Genomic DNA, 25991 nt, shown 5'->3' with positions numbered 1-25991 from the left:
AAATAAATGATATAAGTCACAAGTCAATATTTGTGGTACTGCGTCTATACCCAACTGTGTGGTTCAGGATCGGGATAAAAATCTTAGTACATTGTAATTCTCTTTTAGAATAATCGATATATGTGCGTGTATTGCGGTGGAATATATGATAAGGATGAAGAAAGGCAAGGGAAAAAATCGTCTTTTTGCTTGAGTTAATTATTTTTCTAACACTTTCGAATCACAAGTAATATACATTCACAGCATAAAATACACGCATATGTTGATTATATCTATTATACAAATGTACAACAGGAAAACAAAGTCCAACGTCCTATTGTGTTTATTATGTCAATGCCTTCAAGGCAAAATGACCTACACTGAAATGTAAATTATAATATGCTGTTCTTTGCACGCGCATGCAGCTGATGTTCCTATCTTGTGTAATTTAACGTGGATGTGTAAACGTTTAGATACGTAAATACACGCGTGTTTCTTTACTCGACAATGTAAATTCGCCAAAACAAGTCACACATGGGTCACATGTTTATACTTGCCCAACAGGGAGGCTTTTGGAACAGCATTTTGAGTGCATGGTTCTTTGAAAATGCAAGCACAAGAATGGTTTATTGTCCAATGTGATTTATTGCAGATGTTTATTTCAATCAATCACGCGGCTCACATGTTTGTTTATATTTGCGGAGGAGGATTTCGGAAGCGCGTTGGTATGTTTGAAAATAATGAATGCACGCGCTTCGTCTATCCTTAGAACACTAACTAATATGTAATATTCTGAGTAATAACAAGATGTTGGGTTACACGAGGACACCAGGTTATTAATTATAGGCATTGTAGTGGTACACAAGACTGGGTTATTGACTAAAAATGCTGATGATATACAATCTTTTGGGATATCATCTAGAGACGTTAATTCTCCTTTCAAAACAGCCAAAGGACAAGTAAGAGTGAAAATCCGTCGATATAAACAGGTGATCTTCCGACTAGACAATACGTACTATCCGGAGAGGGACCTTATACCGGGGCCGGACTGGGATTCGAACCCGGGACCTCCGAAATAAAAACGGAAACTCTTCCTGGTCAGCATCGTCGGATACCCTCGCTTGAGGTCATCATCGCCGGATACCCTCGCTTGAGGTCATCATCGTCGGATACCCTCGCTTGAGGTCATCAGCAATCAGAAGTCTTCTGGAGTTAATTAGTGATAATGTCGTGGTCTTTAGGGACGGGTGAGGTTTTCTGTCGCATTTCGAACTAGTTTACACATATATTCATAATAGTCAATTAATTAAAAAAAGCTTTTAATCAATTGCAAAGCAGTTCGGGTTTCGTGGAATTAAACTAATGTGGGAACGACAATACTGAGTTTGTATATTCTACGGTAAAAATTCACACTATCTCGTATTTGAAATTACCCCACATGCAATGTGAAATATTGCATTTTATAAAAGTATTTCGAGGGCTGGATTCGCCTTTCTACTAAATTCATAAAGAATGGCAACAACTGGTTCACCCGTTGTCAGTATAATGTGAGCGGGCGGAATGCTGTGCTGGGTGCTTTAATTTAGGCATGTTATTTTTAGTGAGATAGCACTATAGAGTCGGCATCAGATCCGCGCTACGGCAAGCACAACAACATACCCTGTCTCCCACATACACACACACAAGCACGCATATACACTACACACATGGAGGCACGTCCTTAAATGACCTTAGCTGTTAAAAGAACGTTAAACAAAAGTAAACCAAACCCTAACAATTAAGGGCGACAGAGATAGTCAGTTTGGACAAGTTCGCTTTAATACATAAATTTCAAAAATAGTTACTGAATTGGAGTTGGGCGGGAGTGTAGGGGGTAACACTGACTAGGAAACGACAGCATCGTCTGGAACAGAAAACGTCAGCGTCCCGTGCGGAGTATTGACTTTTATTGCGCATGAGCAGTGGATGCTGATGTAATACTTCGACTGTCAGAATTTCTCACAGCTGTACGTGTGGCTAAGACCCATCTGGTGATCTAACGTACATCCTCCTCGCGCTTTCCCCAGGTATGTATATTTTACCAAATTAGATGTTTGCTGGACAAAAGGTTGTAAAAAGGCAAACGATGTGAACTTGTAATTGTCGATTTTTTTTGTAGATATTACCGTGGTATGCCGTGCGTGTGCAGACACATGTGTGCATGTACGTTTTGTTCAATGAATTCCAGTTACATGCCCTGTGCTTGCTGTACATACTTCCGTTATGCCACTAGCACTAATTTTGACGCTAATTATAATTGTATGTAGTCGAGATTATACAATGTACCTGCTCTTAATTTGTTTATATGCAAACCCTAGTTTGTACATAAAACAGACGTCCTGACATATCGGTATTTTTATATTGAAGGAACAGGCAGAAAATAATCAATAAAATGACTCGTTCGAGCTTGGCAGCTAACCAGGGGAGGGGTTCAGGAATTAATACACAGACATTACATGATTGTCGACAAATTAAACTAAACATACCTCCCCAACACGCACAGACTAAAGCCAGCTAACACACAAACATGTTCAGCTCTCGTTATAGATACCAATTTGATTACAAACCATCAAACATATGTGTGTATTATGTTGCGTAGAACAGTGTGTGGCCTTACATGTATGAATAATGACCTGTCAAGTGCTGTTGTGTTTAACATGCTAGTAACTTGCTGGTGCAAAAAAAAAGATTTGAACAAAAATTACACTTGACAGAAATGTCTTACACACCTGCTATAATTTTAGATAATTGTAGCCTATTTATAAAAATGGATCATACCTATTGGGAGAGTTTCAGTGGTCAGCTGATCGTCTGCTAAATTTAGAACAGCACATATCCACAAGAAGCTATATATAACATGTCATTTTTGGAAGATACATGAAGTGATATACATTATATAGTATACCTATCAGTTTCCCTACCTATTTCCAATTTAACCATTAACATTTTCTACCTCTCATTGGCAGGCAGCACCTTTCAACTGTCTATAGCCTTATATCATCTCAAGTAAAATCATAGCCCTCCCAACATCTTGGTCAGTATAGCTGACACCCCTTTCTACATCTTCATATCATGTCAAACAAAAAACATGTTTGTTCCCTGTTCAATGTCTGAACAAAATATGGTAGATAGGTAGGGAGGTACCTGTATTAGTTGTAAATGATATTTTTCATTTTTTAGAAGGTATTTATACATGAGAGGGATTTTGTCAAAAACAATGCTTCCTAGAAATTTGTCAATAAAAGTTAAGGGTATAGACACAAAAAGTTAAAGTACCAAGAAACAAACAATTTATTTCTTGGCCTCAAGTCAGGTTCCAAATAAAATAAGTAATCAAGCCCTAAGATATTTCATATTCTTATAGATAACAACATCCTCATATTTCTCAATCAGCGTCCTCCTTTGGAGATCTGTGTACTGTCTTTGTCTTTCTAGAGTAACAGGAAAGAGAAAAGTATGCTTCCACCAGGGATTGAACCCTCGATCTCCAGGTTCCTTGTCGGACGCTCTACTGATGATTATGAGCTAAAGGGAAATTCCCTCTAGCTCGAAGCTAGAAGGCGACCGTAATCCTATGTACAATTAAAATCTGCCACACTACTCCCCCCTTTTTAAATGTGTTCGCCCTCGAACACCACAACCCAGGTTCTAATTCCCTGTCACTATACAGGGAGGGCCACGGACACCATTTGTAACAGGAAAGATGAAAGTGTGCTTCCACCGGGGATCAAACCCTCGATCTCCATGTTCCTAGCGGGACACTACTGCTGATCATGAGCTAAAGGGAAATATCCTCTAGCTCTAAGCTAGAAGCTGACCGTAATTCTTAGTGTACAATTAAAACCTGCCCCACTAGAAAACATTGTTTGCACATGAAACTACTAGTCTTTTAGGACATCCTGTTGGCATAGGCAAGTCTTTTGAGGACATCTTGTTAAGGCTTGTAAAAGTTTTTTAGGACACCGTGTAGGCACATAAAATTGAGTATTCCGGACTGGCTTATAGTTTCTCATAACACAATGAGAGTTTATTCCAAGCTGTTCAAGAGTCTTCTCACAAGTTTGCTTTTGAGAGATGTATCTTGAATTCAGCTCTCACTGCAGGGAGCCACCAAACCGTTTAGTAATATCAATACCTAAACATTATTCCCAGACAGTAATCTCAAAACATTGATATTTATGTTCAAACCCTTTTTCTGATGTTTTTAACAAATTGGGGACCAGAAGACCCTTAAGATTTAGGAAACATAAGGCTGAAGGTAACTATCACTTATTACCGATGTCACCATCATGAAAAATTTGTTTAAGAACTCTTGTACAGAAGTTTTACATATATACTTCCATATTGTGATGCATTTTACAGAGTATTAGTAAACAAAAAACCAAAAAAAAACACCACAGGAATTAAAACTCAACCGTTGTTGCTGTCCAGGAATTATAAATACACAATATAAAAAAAAAAGATGCATACCTTGAAAAGGGAAGCAACTCCAAGCCAGAAATGTTCCTTTTTGTCCTGTGATAGGATAACATAGCCTGCTTCAGTTTATGGTTTTAGTCCCCAGGTTGATAGTAGGACAATTACGGTTGATTTCGGACCTGAAAAGGTAAATGTTCGATTAATGGAATTTATCAGCGATATATAAGTTAAACCAATATAGTATTTCCTTGCAAGATGATTCATTGTATTAAAGAAGTTCTCAAACAGTAATTTTAAACCAATATCTGCAGGCATTTATTTTCTTATAAATATGACGATAAATTGTATTAGAACCCTTTTGCCGATATAAGAGTTCTTGACATGCAACTTTGTAATAAATCTATTAAAATTTGCTTATCTTTAGGTGTAGGAAAAATATCTCTTGATGCAAATTTCCAAAAGTGCATTTAATGTGTACAGGGTTGTTGTACAACCAAAGTATTATGCAGCCTGTGTACGATCTTGTTTAAAGCTTTGCATTGCCTGTTCAACAATCACCACTGGCAGTTATGGAAATAACTACAGACAATCAGAATATTCATGAATCAGATGCCTGGCTCAAGACCAGTAACTGACGTTTACAGATCAGCATCAAAAATGTTATGAAATGGGATAGAATATTCACAACCTGTTTAGATCTCTATGCATGTACAATTTATTGTGTTTAATGACAGACGCAACCTTACAGCTCAATACCTGTGATAGTATTAAAAATTTGCTTATCTTTAGGTGTAGGAAAAATATCTCTTGATGCTAATTTCCAAAAGTGCATTTAATGTGTACAGGGTTGTTGTACAACCAAAGTATTATGCAGCCTGTGTACGATCTTGTTTAAAGCTTTGCATTGCCTGTTCAACAATCACCACTGGCAGTTATGAAAATAACTACAGACAATCAGAATATTCATGAATCAGATGCCTGGCTCAAGACCAGTAACTGACGTTTACAGATCAGCATCAAAAATGTTATGAAACAGGATAGAATATTCACAACCTGTTTAGATATCTATGCTTGTACAATTTATTGTGTTTAATGACAGACACAATCTTACAGCTCATTACCTGTGATAGTATAAAAGTTGTCTCCCCTTCCTTGTGGTCTTATTATTGAAATGCTTTTGGTTTGGTTTGTTTGTGTTTTATGTCCTATGAACAGCTGCTTATAATGGTCATTTAAGGACGTGCCAGGTTTTGGTGGTGGAGGAAAGCCGGAGTTACCGGAGAAAAACCTACCTGGCAACTGCCCCACGTAGGTCTCGAACCAGCGACCAAGTGGTGGAGGCTCGTGGTACATGTGACCTAGTGATAAAATACAAGGCAGGTTGACCTTCATAATGTGGTTTGGGGATTATGATACACATTAGGTTGACCTTCAAGCTTTGACTTGGTGATTTTAAAATAGTATAAAGTCATTTGACCTTCACACAGTGACCTGATAATTGTTATATAGTAATTTGACCTTCACATTTTGACCTAAAAATCAGTTTACAGTACTTTGCCCTTCATACTGTGTCCTGTTCATTACCTGATGAATTCTTCCAAGGTCAAGGTCAATGACCTATAACTTCCTTATAGACTATGGCTATACTCCCTAGGTCCTTCACAATAGGCACTGCATGAGAAGTAGTCTTTAACTACGGATCATTAGTGTTTTTATAATAGAGCTAATAGCCCACTAATGACCCTGGGATTCTCGTCTAAATTGCAACTACTTAACTTACGTTTGTATAACCATAGAAAACAAGTTCAAACAGATTTCCTATTTACAGTATACTTATTTACAATACTGGAGATAGAAAATCTATAACAGATGTTGGAAAAGTCTCCGTCTATTCTAGATGTTTGAAAAGTGAATGGCGATTTAACTGGTGTTTGTCAGGTAACTTTATTCTGTTGTCCATGCAATTTTGCTGACGACTCCTTCCAACGTTTATGCAAATAATCCTGACAATTTTACATTGCAGCGCAGTCTATTCTGCTATTATGATAAGTGAAGAAGAGGATGTGAGCAAAATATTTACAACTTTCACCTCATTTAACTATATGCATTCACAAGACATAATTGGAAAATTTCCTTAATTTGTGCACAGCATTTACAATAATGATGCACGACGACCAGGTCATCAGTCGTGGACTGGTACTACAGAAATGGATTATTGGTTTGCACTCCATCCGTTGGTTAATCCACCAGTTTATCAATATATCACTTTATCCAGGGCATATCTCATTTACACTGTAACCTACAATGGATTGCTACTTTGTGTACGTAAGCACCTCAAGGCTTAAGGTGGCAGAATATCACATACTGAAATAGGGTTATGTGCCGAAAGTTATACAGAGTTATTGCCCTTTGTTCAGTGTCATGTGGTACAGGTCATATCTGACTTAACCTATCATCTACAATTGTCAAATTTTGTATGTGATAACATCTTGGGATGGATGAGTGTTGCATACTAAAATTGAGTCTAATGCTCTTCTGTAATGCAAAGTTATGGCCCTTTGTTAGTTTTTAGCTCACCTGGCACGAAGTGCCAAGTGGGCTTATGCCGTGGTGCGGCGTCCGTCGTCCGTCGGTCCGTCCGGCATCCGGCGTCAATATTTTACTTAAAACGACTTCCCCTTAATAACCAAAAGGCCTAGGGTGATGATATTTGGCCAGAAGCAAACCGGGATGAAGGGCTACAAAGTTTGTTAAAATTAATGACCTTCACCCATTTTCAAGGTCACAGGGGTCAAATATGTTAAAAACTTTAAACATCTTCTTCTCGATAACCAAACTGTCTAGGGAGGTGTTATTTGGACAGTAGCATGCTTTGGTGAAGGGCTACCAAGTTTGTTCAAATGAATGACCTTAAATTATATTCAAGGTCACAGGGGTCAAATGTTGTAAAATCTTCAAGCAACTTCTTCTCAATAACCAAAAGGTCCAGGGCACTGATATTGGGCATGTAGCATGCTGGGAAGAAGTACTATCAAGTTTGTTCAACTGAATGACCTTGACCAACTTTCAAGGTCAAAGGGGTCAAATGTTTTAAAATCTTCAAACAACTTCTTATCAATAACCAAAAGGCCCAGGGTACTGAAATTAGGCCTGTAGCATGCTGGGATGAAGGGCTACCAAGTTTGTTCAGATGAATGACCTTCAATTATATTCAAGGTCACAGGGGTCAAATGTTGTAAAATCTTCAAGCAACTTCTTCTCAATAACCAAAAGGTCCAGGGTACTGATATTGGGCATGTAGCATGCTGGGATAAAGGGTTACCAAGTTTGTTAAAATGTATGACCTTGACCAACTTTCAAGGGCAAAGGGGTCAAATGTTTTAAAATCTTCAAACAACTTCTCAATAACCAAAAGGCCCAGGGTACTGAAATTAGGCCTGTAGCATGCTGGGATGAAGGACTACCAAGTTTGTTCAAATGAATGACCTTGATCCACTCTCAACCTGATGTCCTTGTTCAACATTCAAGGTCACAGGCGTCATATGTTTAAATCTTTTAATAGGTTCTTATGAATCAAACACTGATATTCTGCCTGTAGATGTATTTTAGTCCACTTTTAAGATTATAAGTGTGAGATTAATACCAGGTGAGCGATGCAGGCCCATTGGGCCTCTTGTTGATACTCAAAGTTTGTCGGGAGGTTAGGACAATAGATCTGTGTCCAGCGTAACGCTTTTTCAGATTTAATAGTTTTAATCAGGAAAATAATTCAGGAAGGTAGTAGTAAGTCTCATTTTTTTCTGAAATATTTAAAAAAAAAAAGAAATCAAAAAATCTTTTGGATACTTTTTTCAGTCTCAAAATTAAAAAAAAAACAATATTACAAGTGGAATATATATGTACAGTTTTACAAACAGACATAGATATATGTGTAACAAGAAGTGGAAAGTACATTGACCACAACAAGATAACTGAGGCCTCCAAACTCTATACAGTATCTAAAACAAACACAGCTAACTGATCACCAGTAATTCACCCATTCCAGTTTCACCCGATTTACCATCAACAAATTCTTTTTGACCCCATAGACAAATGGGACCCTATACCTTCTTCTAAAAAAGGAATTTAGTTAGGCACATAAAAGGAAAATTTCATGGCGAAAGCAGTCCCAGCTTCCTTGTCATTGGTGATCCATCCAGTCCACATATTATTTAAGAATATGTATTTGTACATATACATAATTTCCCTTCGACAAAATGTCTAGAGAAGCTTTAAGAACCATCAACCCTTTAAGGATCTGTATACCTAAAGGGAAAATGAATGGGATGAAATAACCAAAAATCATTTGAAAAAGGATCCAAACAGTCGCTGTGACTGAAAATGGAACAGGCCAGATCCTTGGACCTCTGATCATGATACAGTCACTTTAACCAACTGAGATACCGTATCAGCAGTACTTTATCTGAAATGTCATATTAAGGGGGAATAATAAGATATTTATGAGAATCTTCATTGGAGTTTTTTAGTGTTTTGCCTGCAGCGGGACAGGGATCCTGAAGGACTCACTTGGTTTAAATGTCTATTTACTAGGGCTGTCACAATATATCGGAAAACAGGTATATCGCAATACACAGGTATATCGTATTGTACCACAAAACAGAGATGAACATTTTGATGTATCTCATTCTGCTTGGTGTTTTAACATTGCAAATTAGCATAAAACAGGCTTTTAATAGTGGTGGGAATTAGTTCAAATTTTGTAATCGATGGTTTGTTTGACAAAAATCTTAAATCTATGTAATCCATATTATATGATAATTATAAAATTAAGCACATCCTTCCTATGACAGTATATAGGGATACGTATCGCAATATATTCATTCTGTATTGCAATATATTGTGATATACTGTTGGCGTATTGTGACAACCCTACTATTTACAATCAGTGTATGATACCAATTTGATTTTATTAGTATAAAGCATTCATAAAGAGCATGGCAGGATGATCTTGCGAGTGATCTAGCTTGCACTGGGTCCCATTTATTGATAAAATATGGTACAGTACTATATTTATCGCTACAGGATAATGTCCCACCCTTAAGCTTGATTACACCTAAGCTAATGAGGTACAATGTTCATTTTACCCGAGCTATAGGTCATACATTGATAATGATGTCCGTTTAATCACCGACAACAAAATTGATCAAAGTATAGTGAGCTTAAGGTTGTTATTTTTTTTAAATAATTTAAAACTTAAATCTCTTGTGTTTAGAATCTGTTATGAATTTTAAAATTTTAGAAATATACTGCAATAACCGATTTCAACAACCAAGATAAATCAATCACAAATGTGATTGGAAGTACATTTTCTTTGTTCAACATTTTTTAGCTCACCTGGTCCGAAGGACCGAGGTGCAGAGCTTATGCCATACCGTGGCGACCATCCGTATGTCAACAATATCTTTAAATGACTTCTTCTTCTTAACGATCAATTGGAATGAATTTAACTAAACTTGACTGGAAGCATCCCTATGTGGTGGGGATTCAAATTTGTACAAATGGTGGGGCTGACCCCCCAGGCGGCTGAGAGGCAGGGCCAAAAGGGGGCAATTTGGCTTTATTGCTTTAAGCGACTTCTTCTCTGGAACTAAGAGATGTATATCAGCCATATTTGACTGGAAGCATCCCTAGGTGGTGGGGATTCAAATTTGTACAAATGGTGGGGCTGACCCCCCGGGGGGCTGAGGGGCGGGGCCAAAATGGGGCAAATTGGCTATATTGCTACAAACGACTTCTTCTGTAGAACTATGCCATGGATATCGATCATATTTGGTCGGAAGCATTCATGGGAGGCAGGGATTCAAAATTGTACAAATGAAAACTATGTATACAATTGTTGGGCATAAAGAGACGAATGCAGTCATGATATTAGAATTGACCCCAGGGTCTACCCCACCCTTGCAGACTTAACCTCTGGGTCATAACTTTGAAAAGATTGAGATCCCCACCCCAAAACTATAAATACAAATACTGGGCAAAAAGAGACGAATGCAGTCATGATATTAGAATTGATCCTAGGGACCTAGTTATGAGTCACAGCTTGGAAACAGTTGAGATCCCCACCCCATAATCATACATAAATTGCTAGGCATGAAAAATCTAGATATGCTACAAAGATTGGCCTTGGGGTCTGGCATATTCCCTTGGATCTCATTTGGAGAATATTTTGTCATGATTGCTAAGATATCCAGGTGAGCGATACAGGCCCTCTAGGCCTCTTGTTTAGCTTGCTTGGCCTGAAGTGCCTGTGAGCTTATATAGTTATAGTATGTTATGTACCATGTACATCATCTGTTGTCTGTCTGTCTGACTATCTGTCTGTCTGTCTGTCTGTCTTTGTTTTTTCTTTTTACAGCTTCCGAAGGCCCAGGGTAATGATTTTTGACCAGAAGTTACCTGAAAATGGACCTTTTTTTTATCTAAAATAAAAATTACCTTGACCTACTTTCAAGTTTGTATGCATAAAATATGTTATAAGCGTAACAGCTTGGTATATAAATTCTCGATCAGAAGTACAGAGTTCTTCATTTAACACTGTAAAAGGAAACAAGCTTGACAAACCTGTAACTGGTTCAGCTTATCTATTCTGTTTACTGTAGGCTAAGCATACACCAGATAGTGGCCAATGTGCTCGGTGCAGCCCTCTGGGCATTGTTATTTTTAAGCATGGATGAAATGACGACTTAATGACGACGAAATTAATCATTTTTTACGTGTGACTCATGTTATGTCACTGTATTTTATCAATTTAAAACCAAAAAAAAATACAAAAAAATTGGAGTTGCTTGTCTAGCTAAGTAAGGCAGAGGAAATTTGATCCTGGTAGAATAGTTGAAAACAAGACACCACAGTTTTTGAAAAAAGTTTTTAATACTGTGCGGAAAAACATAGTATACCTGGTAATATCCCACAGATTTGCTGGATGTTTTCTGTCTCTGAGGGTTTTGTTTCCATGGTGAACATAACAGCACCGATGCTTCAGACAGTTGCCATGTCAACAGACAGTAAAATTGAGAAATATCAGGCTCATTTGTTTTTAAAAAGTCATTTTCTAATTTTCATACACGTGTAGCTGTTTTTATCCTTATAAATTGCTTTGTATTCAATATTCCCCCGACCACCCTAAGCAATTTGTAACAAACGCCCACCCCTCTACCAATGATCCCTCCCACTCCTTTCACACTGATTGGTCTGGAGATCCATCACAGGTAATACATGTAATACATTTAGATTGATGTTATGCTTTACCTCCATTATGGTGGACTCATGACATTATAAAAATTAAAATCTATATTGGCTTGATAGATTACTTGTGGTTTTTTTGCTTCTTTTTTTTACTCCTGCTCAACTAAAGTGAAGTTATATATGCATGTATTATTCTCTTTGTCCGTGTGTGTGTGCATCCCTCCGTCTGACCTGACTCACAGTGCTTTCTTGAGCACTTCTCTGCTACTGTAACATGAATGCATGGGCATCAAAGTTTGTATATATGTACATCATTGGTAGGCTATGCGACGCATCCTAAAATGTGGTCACTGTAACCTTGATTTGACTTTTATCCTGTACCTCAAGTACTAAAATAATGGCTTCCGGCGCTTATCTCAGCCTCTTTTTCAAAATGGGCATCAAACACTGTATTAAGGGTACATCACAGGATGGCAGTGTGTTGCACCTTAAAATGAGGTCACATTGACCTCAGTTTCACCATTGACCTTGACCCCAATTACTAAAATATAGTGTTATACAAGTTTCTGCAACATATCTCAGCCACTGTTTCATTTAAATGGGCTTCGTAAATATGTGGGGAGTGGGGTAAATCTGTGAAGCCCTGGGTTTGAGTTGAGTTTTCTGGATGTGCATGAAAATGTAAATGCTGTGAGCCAAAAATGCTGCTCCTGTATAATTTATAGCAGATTAATAAAAACAATTCTGTATTAATACTATTTCTCATTAATGTTTACTTAAAACAACATGAACATGTATTTATTTGTCAAAGATAACTTAACAAATTGACAAATTATCTTAAAAGTTTTATGAAAATTCATTAGACACTACAATAAGTTCAATTGAAAAATTATTTAAATCTGTCCGAATAAAGGTTTTTAGGGTGCGAGTTCTTTACAAAGGCCCCACAACCTGTCACACACATAAAACTGGTCATTATGTAAATAAAACCACCCTGTGCACTGTACATATCAAAAATGCTGACAAGAGACCACCTTATTACTAGGCAAAGCACACTGTTAACATAAAGGATACCTTCTTTTTTTAATCTTTTCTGGTATATTTCACATTTGCTAAAATAATTTTCTACATATGTTATAGAAATCACATCTAGTGATGCTTTTTACAGAATTACAGTTGTTTGTAAAATATGAGTACTGGATAGTTGAAAACAAAAATGAACAAACTCAGGGCTAATATACTGCCAGTCCTATATATATACACATTAAAAAATTTGGTATTCAGGATTATTCATCCACACTATCAAAATGAAATAGGAATTCCTTGTCAAGGGAAGTAACTCTGAGCCACAAAAACTCCTTTCAGTTGCTTTATTTTCTATTTTTATCCCGTTGTCAGTTTAATGTGACTGGGTGAAATACTTTGCTACAGTAGGTGCCTTTGGCGTGGTATTTCAGGGAGGTAGCACTATAAAGTCTGCATCAGATCCACGCTTTTGCAAGGAGGCATAAACACCAAAATACCCTGCCTCTGGCACACATACAATGTACACACATGCATTACATACATGGAGTCACATTCTTAAATTACCTTAGCTGTTAGGACGTTAAATAAACCAAACCAAACCAATAGTACTCTAACTTTACTGGTAAGTTTTAAATGGGATGCATTTTACCTTACTTTTGATTTTCCATTTTGGTTTTTTTTGATGAAGTAATAGGAAGAGGTATGGAGGCACAGTTGTTAAGTGGTAGTACGCCGGGCTCATGACCGAAGGGTTGAGGGTTTGAGTCACATCACGACACTGTGTTGTATCTTTGAGCAAGATACTTTACTCCGCTTGTTCCAGTCTACTCAGCTGTAAATGAGTACGTGGTTGGGCAGTGCTTAAATTGTTGAATGCTAGCTGTGAGCGTCAAAATGGCAGCACCGGCTGTATGCTCCCCAGTGAGTTTAGAAAGACATTGGCTGGTTGCGAAGGCCCTATAACTCATGGATAATAATTTGTGAACCGCTTTAAGACGACCAATGAACTAAGTTGTGATGAAGCGATATATAAGAACCTTATTATTATGAGAAAGCACTCTCACTGAATTGTTGGGAAAGTTATCTCAACACAATCCCTGATGAGGTATTTTGCTACATTGAGAACCCATAAAACTCTTATTTACAACAGAACTATTTTAACACGTCCTCTTTGACTTTCAGACGTGACCACTATGTCCGACATATTTGTGGCCTTCCCGTCTGTTACGAAGAATAAAACAGTGATATTTGGAAAGAACTCGGATCGTCCTCCATCTGAGGTTCAGGAGGTGGTGTACAGCACTGGGTCACAACATGCCCCCGGCTCCAAAGTCAAGGTCAGTAATAATCAAAATAACAATACAATAAGGCAGAGAGTTTCAGCACTCTTATTTTGTATCTCCAACAAAGGAGAGTTCAAATTTTTCTACATGTTTAGCCCACTGTCATCAGGTTGTGATCTGATCGAATCACCCTCATCCAAATTGGTCTGTGGTCCGTGTGTACGTAAAGCAGGCCAATTTGGGTTTGAAGAGTTTATGTTTTGAAGATTTAAGTTATTGCAATTTCTCAGGAAGTACTTCACAGGTCTTTCGCAAATTTCATGTGTATGTTTCCCTTGGTCAATAGTTGTGCATTGTATTTCGGGACTGATCAGAAAATCAAGATGGCTGCCAGGTAGCCATCTTGCATTTTGAAAGTTCAGATTTGTTATTTATCTTTCCTAAGAAGTGTTTAACAGATAATTCTTGTATTCATATGTAGGTTTCCCATTGGTCAAGGTTTAAGTGTGTTAGATTACACAGGGTGTCAGCTTAGACAGGTTTTTCTGAACAACCTGAGTGAGGTCACTATGGCTGTTGCCCCCTTCCCCAGGATTTATTTTTGAGATATCTTTAGCAACTTACTGACCTTCAGCACTGTCATGCTTAAAATTCTATAGTTTCTGGGGACTTTAACCCCCCCTCCCTTCCAGGGCCTCGACCTGTTCAAAGTTTTACCTTTGCATCCCAGTTTAGTTTGCCTCTTCACCCCATATCAGCTACATCCATGGTTTCATGCACTATTAAAATATTTTATTGCTTCCAAAATGTCAATTTGCTGATTTGATATCAATTTTTCTAGCCTCTTTGAGAAAATAAAAAAAAAATTCTGGTGAAAGATTTATTCCTTTTGAATCCAATCAACTGCAGAAATTACACACCTTCTTAACTATGGACTGCACATGTACAGTCGGTCGACGGATTACCTGTATACTGACTTAACAGGTAAAGCTATACTTGATCATACCCATGATATTGATCTCCGACCGACAGCAGACGTTGAATCAAACACTGCACACTCAGCTTTTCATGTATGTCTCTGTTAGCTCGCATTAGTCGGAGCTTTGAGTAGTTGCGTTGTGTGGTACGTTCGAGATCAATTACGTGTCTGCTGTCACGATGTCATTTTGGGTGCATTTATAGGATTTATTTATAAACAGTTGATCTATCTAAACAATAATGATTTCAGACATATGCTACCATGTACATTCATGTTTACATCTCCCATACTTGTCAGCTGACCATATTTTGTCTAGTTACCTGACCTGGTCATTGTTTCACCAGCTATTCAACAACAAGACCAGATATGATCTGCATATCTGAAGTAAAAGTATTTAAAATGACCTCCTGTACCTTGATCTATATGTTTTGTTATATTTTCGGCCCCTGCTTCAGAGATGTGTGTGCCCCATTGCAACCACAGTGTCCCCCCATCTGTCAGTCATTCAGCCATCAGCACATTTGTTTCCAGAGATTTATAGACATTATCTTAGAATTTGAAAGACATTTTTTCGATCTTTTGAGTTTAAAATGTTTCTAATGTTAAGGTCACTGTTACTGTAAAAAAGGGTTTAAATAGGGGCCGGCCCTTATCTCTGATTCCAAAACACTGTTTTACATGGTGATACATTGTGATATGTAGTTGTGCAATATAAGGTTAAAGTTTCTAAGGTCAAGGTCACCTGCTGAACTGTAAGTGTTCCTGTCCAATGCAGCACCAAAGGAAAATGTTTGCTCTTACATTTCAAAAATATGTATTATGCTATGTTGACTAATTAAGCAAAGAGATATTTGGGGTTCGCCTATCAGGTGTTCACTCCCATCACCGATACCATCAAATATTATACTGTATAACATGAAATGTTCGTTGTGTATAAACATTGGTGGTTTTCGTGGTTGCTATTGAACCACGAAAATAAATACAATGAATTTGAATGATATACGTGTCTACTGTTTGTTAACATAGGATATCCACTAACATTTCGTGTTATACAGGAAATGAAACAAACATTTCTTGTTGATTAAGAATGCTGAAAATATTTTTAACTCTGACTTGTTACTTTTGCCCCCTTTTACGTAAAAGTTCATTACCATAGCTCTACAAACTTAATTTCTTAAAAGATTTTCATCAAAAATTATACAAATATGAGAAAACCTTGAATGAGTTTATATTTCTGGTTGTCAAAGTGAAGGTCATTGTTGCTCTACTTATAGGTCAGCCTCAGGGTCAATTCAAGGAGGTATTCAAGTCTTACAGATGTTTTCTAGTCTTTTAAAGACTAACTGAGGACAACTGAATCATATCAAGAAAAATTTAACCCTGAAAATTTGTTTCAGGATTATTAAAAGCAATGAAAATATTTAAACCAATAAAATTAGAAGTTTTATACAGAGTTACTCAGTCCTAAAATTGTTTGTCTATAAAGTTTGAATTGTTGGTAATTGTAGTGTACGTTTATGGAGATAGACGAGGCAGAGGAGACGTACAATGCCATCCTCAGTAAGCCTTCGTGGTGCTGGGGTGCGGAGATGGGCGCCAACGACAGAGGCCTATGTGTGGGCTGTACTTCTGTGTGGACAAAACTCTGTCACCTCGGAGAACATGCGGAAAAACTCATCGGTGTAGACTTTGTCAGGTAATGAATACTGTTTTAGTTTAATAATTTTAATTAAATATGAAATGTTATTTCAATTGACAAAAACTGGCTTTAAGGTCCATGCAGCATGATTTCATAGGTGTACATACAGATTGGTTTCTTAATTGTCTTTAACCCTTTCACCCCTATGTAACTTTAATAAACTCTACCATGGATTGATCTGGGTAATTCCATTATTATCTACAGTGGTGAAAGGGTTAATACCTAATCATCCTAAACCCTGACTGTACAACACTGTTTTATAATCAGTTAGGATTATTATTAGGGCCCCGCAAATCATAGTGTTTGTCTGTCAGCACTTTTGTTTCCGGAGATTATCTCATGATCCATATGGCCAAAATTTCTGAAATTTCACATGGTGATACACTGTGATGTGCAGATGTAAAATATAATTGGTAATATACTGTCAAAAATACATCATATAAAGCCCTAACAGAAGGTCAAACTTTCTAGAATTTCATATGATGATATTTTGTGATTATACGCAGATGTGCAATAGTGGTTTAAAAAATTCCTATATCAAGGTCACTTGCTAAAAATAGAACCAGGAATATAAAATGTCAAAAATACATCAGATAAGGCCCTTACAGAAGGCCTTCTGAAATTTCACAAGATGATACACGTGCAAAAGGGCTTTAAAAAGTTCCATATGTCAACCTTGCCATTACTTTAAAATAGAATGGGGCATATAATGTCAAAAGTTTATTGTAAATGGTCCGTTCTGAACATTCAATGATCACTTTTGCTTTTGCTTGGTCAGTATTGTAGTTAGGATTAGCTTAATTATTACTGCAACAGTGTAACTAGAGAAGTGATTATAATATTTTGTTTTCCAAAAACGTCTCTGCCATCGGGTTTCGATTCCCTGACCTCTTCAGTACAATTACCTTATGGGGAACATGAAATCTGTTGTATTATATTGGTCATGATGCATTACTGGAAATAATTTTGAAATATTTCAATTCCCTAAAAATGACTAACTTATAATTGCCTTCATATGGGTGAAGAGGAAACAAAACAAAATTAACAGGAAAATAATTTTAAAGACCTGTATACAAAAGAAAAGTGATGGGACTCTCTAACATAAAGGGACAGAACTCTGGGACTCTCTAACATAAAGGGACAGAACTCTGGGACTCTCTAACATAAAGGGACAGAACTCTGGGACTCTCTAACATAAAGGGACAGAACTCTGGGACTCTCTAACATAAAGGGACAGAACTCTGGGACTCTCTAACATAAAGGGACAGAACTCTGGGACTCTCTAACATAAAGGGACAGAACTCTGGGACTCTCTAACATAAAGGGACAGAACTCTGGGACTCTCTAACATAAAGGGACAGAACTCTGGGACTCTCTAACATAAAGGGACAGAACTCTGGGACTCTCTAACATAAAGGGACAGAACTCTGGGACTCTCTAACATAAAGGGACAGAACTCTGGATTGTAACCTTGTTACTGTTACAGACTGGCCCTGGAGAGGGCAAAGTCTGCCAAGGAGGGAGTGGAGGTCATTACCTCACTACTAGAGAAACACGGCCAGGGTGGACAAAACACCAACGATGTTAACTTCGGCCAGTGGACGTACAACAACTCTTTCCTGGTAGTGGACACAACTGAGGCTTGGGTACTGGACACTGCTGGTCAGTTCTGGGCCGCCAAGAAATTTACATGTAAGCAACATCCTTCTGCTTTGATGACTTGATTAATTAACCCATGCACCCCTGAATACACATTTTAACTCTTCCATTTCAAAGGTTGGAATAGTTCACTATGAAATTTCAGGGGTGAATGAGTTAAAATAAATATAACATCAGGTACCCAGTAAATGATTGATTTATTGCATATATTATAATTTTATATCAACTCAGGTTACAGGATCTGGATTGCTTTGTTCATCCTTCAATATTTTGATGGACAACCTCTTTGTCTCCATTATGGACAGTGTCATTCGTCTGAACTGGGAACTCGGGGCGGCCGAATTGTAAAGAGTTAGGAATTGTAGAACACCACTTGGTGGAATCGTAACTATATCCAGTACACAGGCATGTTGTTGAATATAGAAAAAAAAATCGATTCCACTGTGGTTAAATCTGATAACAGCCAAGAAAAAATATTTTAGATACAACATCTGTGTAACCGTTAGTTGACTAGATTTAACACATGTCCTATCTGTTTAACTCATTCCACCCTACGTATCTAAACTGGACTTGCCCAGTCTTTGATTTGGTAAAGTTCAAATGTGACTTTAGGGGTGAATGGGCTAAGGCCTGATTTTATAGACTTTACCTTGCAGCTGGCATTCATAACATCTCCAGTGCCTTGTCTATCTCCACGGAAATAGACCTAACATCTCCGGGGCTCACAGAGGCGGCCATCTCTGGTGGATACTGGAAGGCAGAACAAGGTGCATTAGATTTCACTCAGGCATTTTCTGCCGAATTCACTGGATTATCATTGGCAGAGACCCAGTTGCCAAGCAACCGAGTGAAAAGAGGGAAGGAACTGATGGAAAAAGTGGTGGACAAGGGTAGGTTATTGACCTATTTACCTTTAAGGGCTGTAGTGATACATTAACTCGTTGTTCCCTGAACACACATTTGAACTCTTCCAAATCAAAGGTTGGAATAGTTCATTGTGAAATTTCAGGGGTGAATGAGTTAACATGATGCTACGATACGTATCAAGATACATATAGTAACAGAAGATGCAAAGAGAAAAGAAATGTTGCAAATTTTTAATGGCAATATTACAACTGGAAATAGACTTGGTCCAAAATGGGCATGACTTAAAAGATTCACACAGTTAATTATCTGCATTAAAGCCATTTTGGCCTCGGTGGAGTAACATGTAGAGAGATATTTTGCTTTTCGATGTGCATACCAAGCTGGAGCTTTCACTTGCCATGTTGGAACAGATAATGAGTAGACTAAATTCAGAAATGTCAAAATCTTGAAATATCATAGGTGTATCGTAATTTATATAACCTCCAACAAAATATATTGTGTACCATATTGAAAATACCGCAATATATCGTTGCAGCCCTATTCACTATACTACTGACCTGGCCAGTAACGTCCAACTGCATTTTTACTTGGAACTTTTCTGTCCTAAGTTGTATATATTCCGGAAAAAACTTTCAATGACATATCATCCATTATACATTTATTGCCATAGTTGTAGGGAAACATGATTATTTGTTTCTCTGGGATGAATCATGTTTAATGAGGATGAAGCCTGACGAGTGAAACATGATTAATTTCTGTGAAACAAAGACTCGTGTTTCCCTACATGAGGGCATTAAATATTTTATTATGCCGAAATATAACGACACAAAAGTGAAGATGATCATGTTGAGGCGCCATTGTGGTCGTCTGTATCAGTTACTCAGAACTCGGTTATGGTGGCTCCTGTATCTGTATCTGTAAGGTTCCGGATAAAATTCATAAATTGAATATCACCCCCGGGGAGGAGAAGTGGGGTAAAAGTTAGTGTTTGAGGCTATACTACTACCTGTAAGTTACTGTAGAGGAGCTCTGCAGGGTATGAAAATGTGACCGGGGAAACTAGAATAAACAAATCATCTCACGGCTCATCATGCCTGCATTTACACATGCACATCTTACCTTGAACACCTGTGTCAGCTATGTATGAACTGGTCATCAAAATTATTTGGAACACCTCAGGTTTTTCTGAATAATTAATTAAGCATCTCATTCGGAACACCTCTTGACTCTGCCAATGTGTGTGTTTTGTTACATTGATGATTAGTGGCCCATGACAGGTGTGAGTGTGAATGCATTTTACAAGTGAATAAAGGCTCTAGCTAGGTCTATTTATAGAAGATCCCACTGTCCCATTCATGTTATATATATATATCCAACCCACTGTCTGGGGCTCACCAGGGGTACATAGCGATGATGAAGTAAAATAAGTCACTTGTTTGGTGTTTGATAACCAGTAATATCACCCTGTCACTGGCCTTTAATAGACAGGTAGTGCTTACACTTGCTTGTTCTAACTTGTGATTTATCCATTGCACCTAAATGTGTAAAAACGACAACACATTTTACTGAAAATGTCTATAAAAGTCTTTTTCAAACTTCTGATTATGGTTGACAGCCAATTTTTAAATTGGGGCTTTGTTTTGTCATTGCTTTAATTGACAAATTTTATAAATAGTGAACATTTTTAGCTAAAATTGTAGTCTGATGAAGCAAACTATGTAAATGTATGAAACCAAAGTATCAATTTGATCTGTTGATGAATTTTACATCACTGAATTTTTTTTGGTAGGCAACTTTACACTGGAGAATATGATAGAAATACTTCGGGATGAAGAGGGCAGCATCAATTTTGCCGGCGACATTTTAACAGTTGGAAGTCAAGTTTCGATGTTAACAGACCCAGCGTCAGAATCACCCGATAGTCATTGGTTTACCGGAACTCCGAACACATCCGTTTCCGTCTTCAAACCATTCATCTTCTGCCCGGATGTCAACATTGGCGACGTGACAGTGGCGCCGTCTGTTGACAAACATCACAAATTGTACGATGCTCATCAAAAGAAACGAACAATGATGGAAGACAAAACCCCGCCCGGAGAAAAACTTCGAGGAATCATGATGATCTTGGAGAGGCAGTGTTTGATCGACATACAGGATTACTTACAAAATTTTTCTAAAGACTTGGTAGATGAGTCCCGTGACCTTTTCAAGGATGTGGCTGAGTCAGAGGTCAAATTTTACCGATGAACGATTCAGACAAACCATGCAAAGTTGTGAAATTTAAGTTTGTGCTTTATCATGTCAAAATTGGATTGCAAATGAGATGGAATTTCAATTAGGGTTTAATTCCAGAGTTTAATGCCATTTTGTTTTCATTAATCATTGAGCATCAAAATGCCTTCGTTTCCAGTACTTGCATTGGCTTTAAATGTTGAGAAATAAGCTTTTTTCCTCATGACATGACCACATATGATAATATTCGGTACAACCTGCTGCAGTCAAACTCAGAGGTGTCGATTACACTCTCCTAGCTTGACCCATTGTACAGTCCCGACTGTTTCTCTTTACAAACTAAAGTAATTTAATCCAGATGTGCTGAACGTCGATGATTCTGACACCTGATTCAGACAGGTTGTTCAGTTCGGCAATTTCTGTTTTCAAACGAGTACTTTGAGTGAGTTGTGTCTGACACTATTGAGTCCAATGGCCCTCGGAAGAGTAAGAGATAATTGAGGATCCCAATTAAAAGGCGAAAAAACCCTGTATAATCTGATCATGACCCCTGAGTGTTCTGTCGTCCTCTCTAATCTGACATAAAACCTGTTTATTCTGACATTCCACTTAATCCAACCATTGTGTTGGATCTCACTAGGTGTTGTGGTAAACAGTTTACACTTTACGATTTTGATTGTTTTCCTTCCAAAACCCAAACGTGTATGCCTTGCTATGTTCTTTAAAATGACATCATTAGGAAAGGTCAACCCGTTAACCCCTATGTAACTTCAATAAACTCTACAATGAATTGATCTGGGTGGGTTCATTTTGGTCTACAGTGGTGAAGAGGTTAACTCATTTACCCCTGAAGACACATTTGAACTCTTCCAAATCAAAGGTTGGTAATAGTTCATTATGAAATTTCAGGGGTGAATGAGTTAATTGTTTATAGGATACATGGACATTAATATATTCATGGTATGAAAATCTTAATTAAGATTAACTACTCTGATAACTGCCAGTTACCTTTTCGTCATTCTTCGGAGTTTGACTATACAGCAAGGTTAACTCATTCACCCCTGAAGACACATTTGAACTCTTCCAGTTCTAAGGTTGGAATAGTTCATTATGAAATTCCAGGGTTGAATGAGTTAATTGTAGTTAAATGGTACATAAACATTCCATTGGTGATTATATCTATTGTTCTGTTAGCTTGGTGAGACCATTTAATATTGGTATACATTTTGGGGACAATCTTATACAGATGTTATGTATTTGCTGTAGGGTTTCAAATGTAGTCCCCCACCGGTTAAACTGGAGGGGACTAAAGGATAGCACATTTTCCGTCCTTTCATATTGTCATACCTAGGCCTTCTCCTGTTAAATATTCCATGTAGGACTATCAAGTTTGGTATGGATGTATATTTAGAATTTTTGAGTGTAACCTACTGAAAGTAGGTCACTGTGACCTTTGCTATTTTGAGTCAATCTTCCCTATTGAAACGTATATTTGAAATGTACCTACCAGAAGCACCAAATCTGTTTTTGTCCTTTTGTAAACAGCTTTACCACACTATGTATTATCTGTTCTATTTCATCTAAGATTACAAAATATAAAATGTGTACATTTTGATATGGAACAATATTTCATACTAAAAGTAGATCATTGTGTGACTGGCGCCCATCTCTAGAATCTTTAATTTGTAAAGAAAAAATGAAACTTTTATAATGTTGATGTCTTAAATGTTGTGCCAGGGGAAGGAAAGCTTAAGTAAAATGAATGTAATAAATGGACATACCTTAACAATAACTGAAGAGCTGATGAGCCACTCAATTTGTGACAAACATGTTTGTGTACCTCTGATCTGTGTCAGTGAAACGTTTGTTTGGAGCATAACTACTGAAGTCTAAGTTCTAGGATCAACAACTCTGATTCAGCGACTCGTTTAGGGGAGGCAAAGTGTCATATACTAAAAGTAGGTCACTGTGACCTGTATTTGACCTTTGACTAATATCATTGTTAAAGGCTTTGGTTGAACCATACATTCTCTACAATACCTTGAAGAAATTTCTTCACACTAAACATAAGTCTTTTAGTCCTCAAGAAATTTTACCTTTATCAAAGGTTTCTATCCTTTTACTGGTGGGGAACTATAAAATGGATCACAATAATTTTCCTTGTTTTGTTTATTTTGCAAATCGATTTAACTTTGTGAATCAAATGACAATAATTTCGGAATAAATACATTAGATTGTATAGCATATACTATTGTAGAAACATTTTCTTTTTTAAAGTTTAACTTCTGAGATGTAAAATTGTGAATTATCATGATATTTTCCACTTATTGCGATTAATTCACACGTACTGACTTTTCAGTTCTAATTGATAGATATTTCTATTGCCCCTAAAGTTGATTGGCACATTAAAGTTTTAAACATGAAATTAGCTTTATCATACACCAGTGCTTTTAAGAAGAGGGGCCATAACTCCTGTAGAGAGAGTATAAAGTTTAAAGAATACTGTTGTGAAAGATTTAAGATTACTTGAAAAAAAATGAACATGTATTATCATGCCCCCTATCCCATCCCATCCTAGAAATCCAGGGGTTACGCTCACTTTCGCTCTCTACACCCCTGGAATATGTCATAGCAAAATTTAAGGCACGCAGCTAGCTATTTGATTGGTCTCAGGTAAAAGAAACTGACCAATCGCTAGGCTGATACTTGTCCTTTGAAGATTACAAAGGTGGCGCACACTGAGCCTTCAATTTCGCTACTACATATTCTAGGGGTGTATAGAGCGAAAGTGAACGTAACCCCTGGATATCAAGGATGATCCCATCCCTGCCCCACCCCAATTATTGCTATGATAGAAATTCAACCCCAGCGGAACATTTTAATGGGTATACTAATGTACATGAAGTGCGAATGCAAATCTTTTTAATGTGTCCAACATAAAAATGTGCAGAACTTCGATGCCAAACTAAAAGAAGCCCGATGACAGTGTGTTGTCTATGACAAGTTCCTGTGGGAGTTATCTCCCCTGGTCTTTACATCCGATATAGAAATAGGTCCTGGGACTTGCAATGAGATTTTAGAAAGCATAGGTTCAGGGTAAGATATATTCCTGTAAACTGTCGAGTTGTGAGATTTTCAACCCAGTAACCAGGGGTTGGACACTGTACGCAGTATAGTGATTAAGTGTGACTCAATATATGAAATGTGTTGTTTAAAATATAATATTATAATGACCAAATTCAACCTCATAATTGCCCTTTGAATTTAATAATTTAGGATATCAGAATAATTACATACCTAATTTTTCAAATGTCTGAATAAAAGACCAAAGGTTAATAAGAGATCCTTGAATGTTTTCAGGAAATTATTGTAAGGGATGGGATGTTCGGTCCAGGAAAATAATTGGTGCCATTTATAAGGAATGGGGCATTTACCAGGTTGAATTCAGTATGTTTGAAATATCTTATCGGAAACTTGCTTTCTGAAAAAATTGAATGCATTTATCATAATGTAAAACATGAAATGCATATTTGAATATTTTGTCAAGCTTTCATTATTTAAAATGTATCATTGTATTCACCCATTATATTCTACATAGAATGGCAAACCTGTAGTCACAGCCTGCTTGGGGAGTTCTGAACATTCACCTATCTTGCGATATAATTATAATGTTCATTTATAGAGATGAATATTATTATTCATGCATCAAGCGAATCTTTGCTCATTATGGATTTTGAGATGTAGGATGTAGTTATATTGATGATGAAATTGTGATAGTCATTCGTAAATCTTATGTTCAGTAATGTTGGATCAGTGGATAAATACTTGAACTGTGTTGTCTGATTTGGTCAGTATTTTACATGCCTTTAACCCTTTCACCCCTATGTACCTTTAGTAGACTCTGCCATGCATTGATAAGGATGAGTCCATTATGGTCTACCGTGGTGAAAGGGTTAACTTGATGGTGTACCATGCAGTACAGGGGTATTTTACAACCTCACTTCAAAGGGCAAGGTCACAATGAATGTCAAAGTTCAAATACTAGTAAAGATTTGTTTTAATAATTGATACCTCATTTACATATATATAACTTGGTGCCATGCAGCATCTTATGACCTCACTTGTAATACAAAGTCAAGTCACAAAGGCTAAGGTTCAAGGTCAGTAAACTTAAATAGCTATTTGTAGTATATTTTTTTCTTCTCCAAAGCACCATCCTCAAAATTCCAGGAGTTTTGCACGCTCTCTTACGTTCTTGCATGTTATTGAGAGTGTAACCCTTGGATGAAACTGAAGGCACTGCAGAGTCCTCGCCATATAACTTTTACCTACTGTATAATGATATTGTCAAAATCACTATCTTTTGACATTGTAAATTTCATGGCTGTTAACATACTTTCCTCATAAGCAAAATAATTACCATATTCTTCTTTTTTGTGGAGGTCACGTGTCACCTTCAATGTTGATGGAAAAGTCTGTGTGACAGGCACATGCAAAGTACTTTTCTTCTGATCAACATGAAAACATAACGTATCACTATAACACGGTGTCTGTATGTTTATAA

The 25991-nt window shown here is 37.2% G+C and overlaps 1 protein-coding gene and 1 long non-coding RNA gene across 2 annotated transcripts in view; one reads left to right on the top strand and one right to left on the bottom strand.

Annotated features, from left to right (window-relative positions):
• The window catches only part of LOC110461000, a 35898-nt gene extending 15417 nt beyond the window's left edge, over positions 1–20481 (bottom strand). The window contains exons 1-3 of the long non-coding RNA XR_002464072.1: positions 20315–20481; positions 18978–19078; positions 4489–4616 (exon numbers count right to left, since the gene is read on the bottom strand). This is a non-coding gene — a long non-coding RNA (uncharacterized LOC110461000). The remainder of the gene's footprint in view (positions 1–4488; positions 4617–18977; positions 19079–20314) is intronic.
• Positions 1876–24083, top strand: LOC110460998 (secernin-3-like). Its single transcript, XM_021514257.1, has 6 exons — positions 1876–2045; positions 13891–14045; positions 16479–16666; positions 18156–18361; positions 18985–19218; positions 20985–24083. Exons 2-6 carry the CDS (start codon positions 13902–13904, stop codon positions 21440–21442), a joined length of 1230 nt encoding a protein of 409 aa, XP_021369932.1. The 5' UTR covers positions 1876–2045; positions 13891–13901; the 3' UTR covers positions 21443–24083.
• Positions 24084–25991: the final 1908 nt, after the last annotated feature.

Source organism: Mizuhopecten yessoensis, unplaced genomic scaffold (assembly GCF_002113885.1).
Source record: "Mizuhopecten yessoensis strain PY_sf001 unplaced genomic scaffold, ASM211388v2 scaffold10531, whole genome shotgun sequence".
Taxonomy (NCBI): Eukaryota; Metazoa; Mollusca; class Bivalvia; order Pectinida; family Pectinidae; genus Mizuhopecten; species Mizuhopecten yessoensis.
Note: the sequence above shows the minus strand (reverse complement) of the source record. Positions and strands in the feature narration are given on the sequence as shown.

Bases quoted from the DNA above. Each gene is read 5' to 3' on its own strand.
- LOC110460998 (XM_021514257.1), top strand. From the start codon at position 13,902: ATGTCCGACATATTTGTGGCCTTCCCGTCTGTTACGAAGAATAAAACA. The intron at 14,046-16,478 runs GTCAGTAATAAT...TGGTAATTGTAG, and splicing joins CCCCCGGCTCCAAAGTCAAG to TGTACGTTTATGGAGATAGA. The intron at 16,667-18,155 runs GTAATGAATACT...TTACTGTTACAG, and splicing joins ATCGGTGTAGACTTTGTCAG to ACTGGCCCTGGAGAGGGCAA.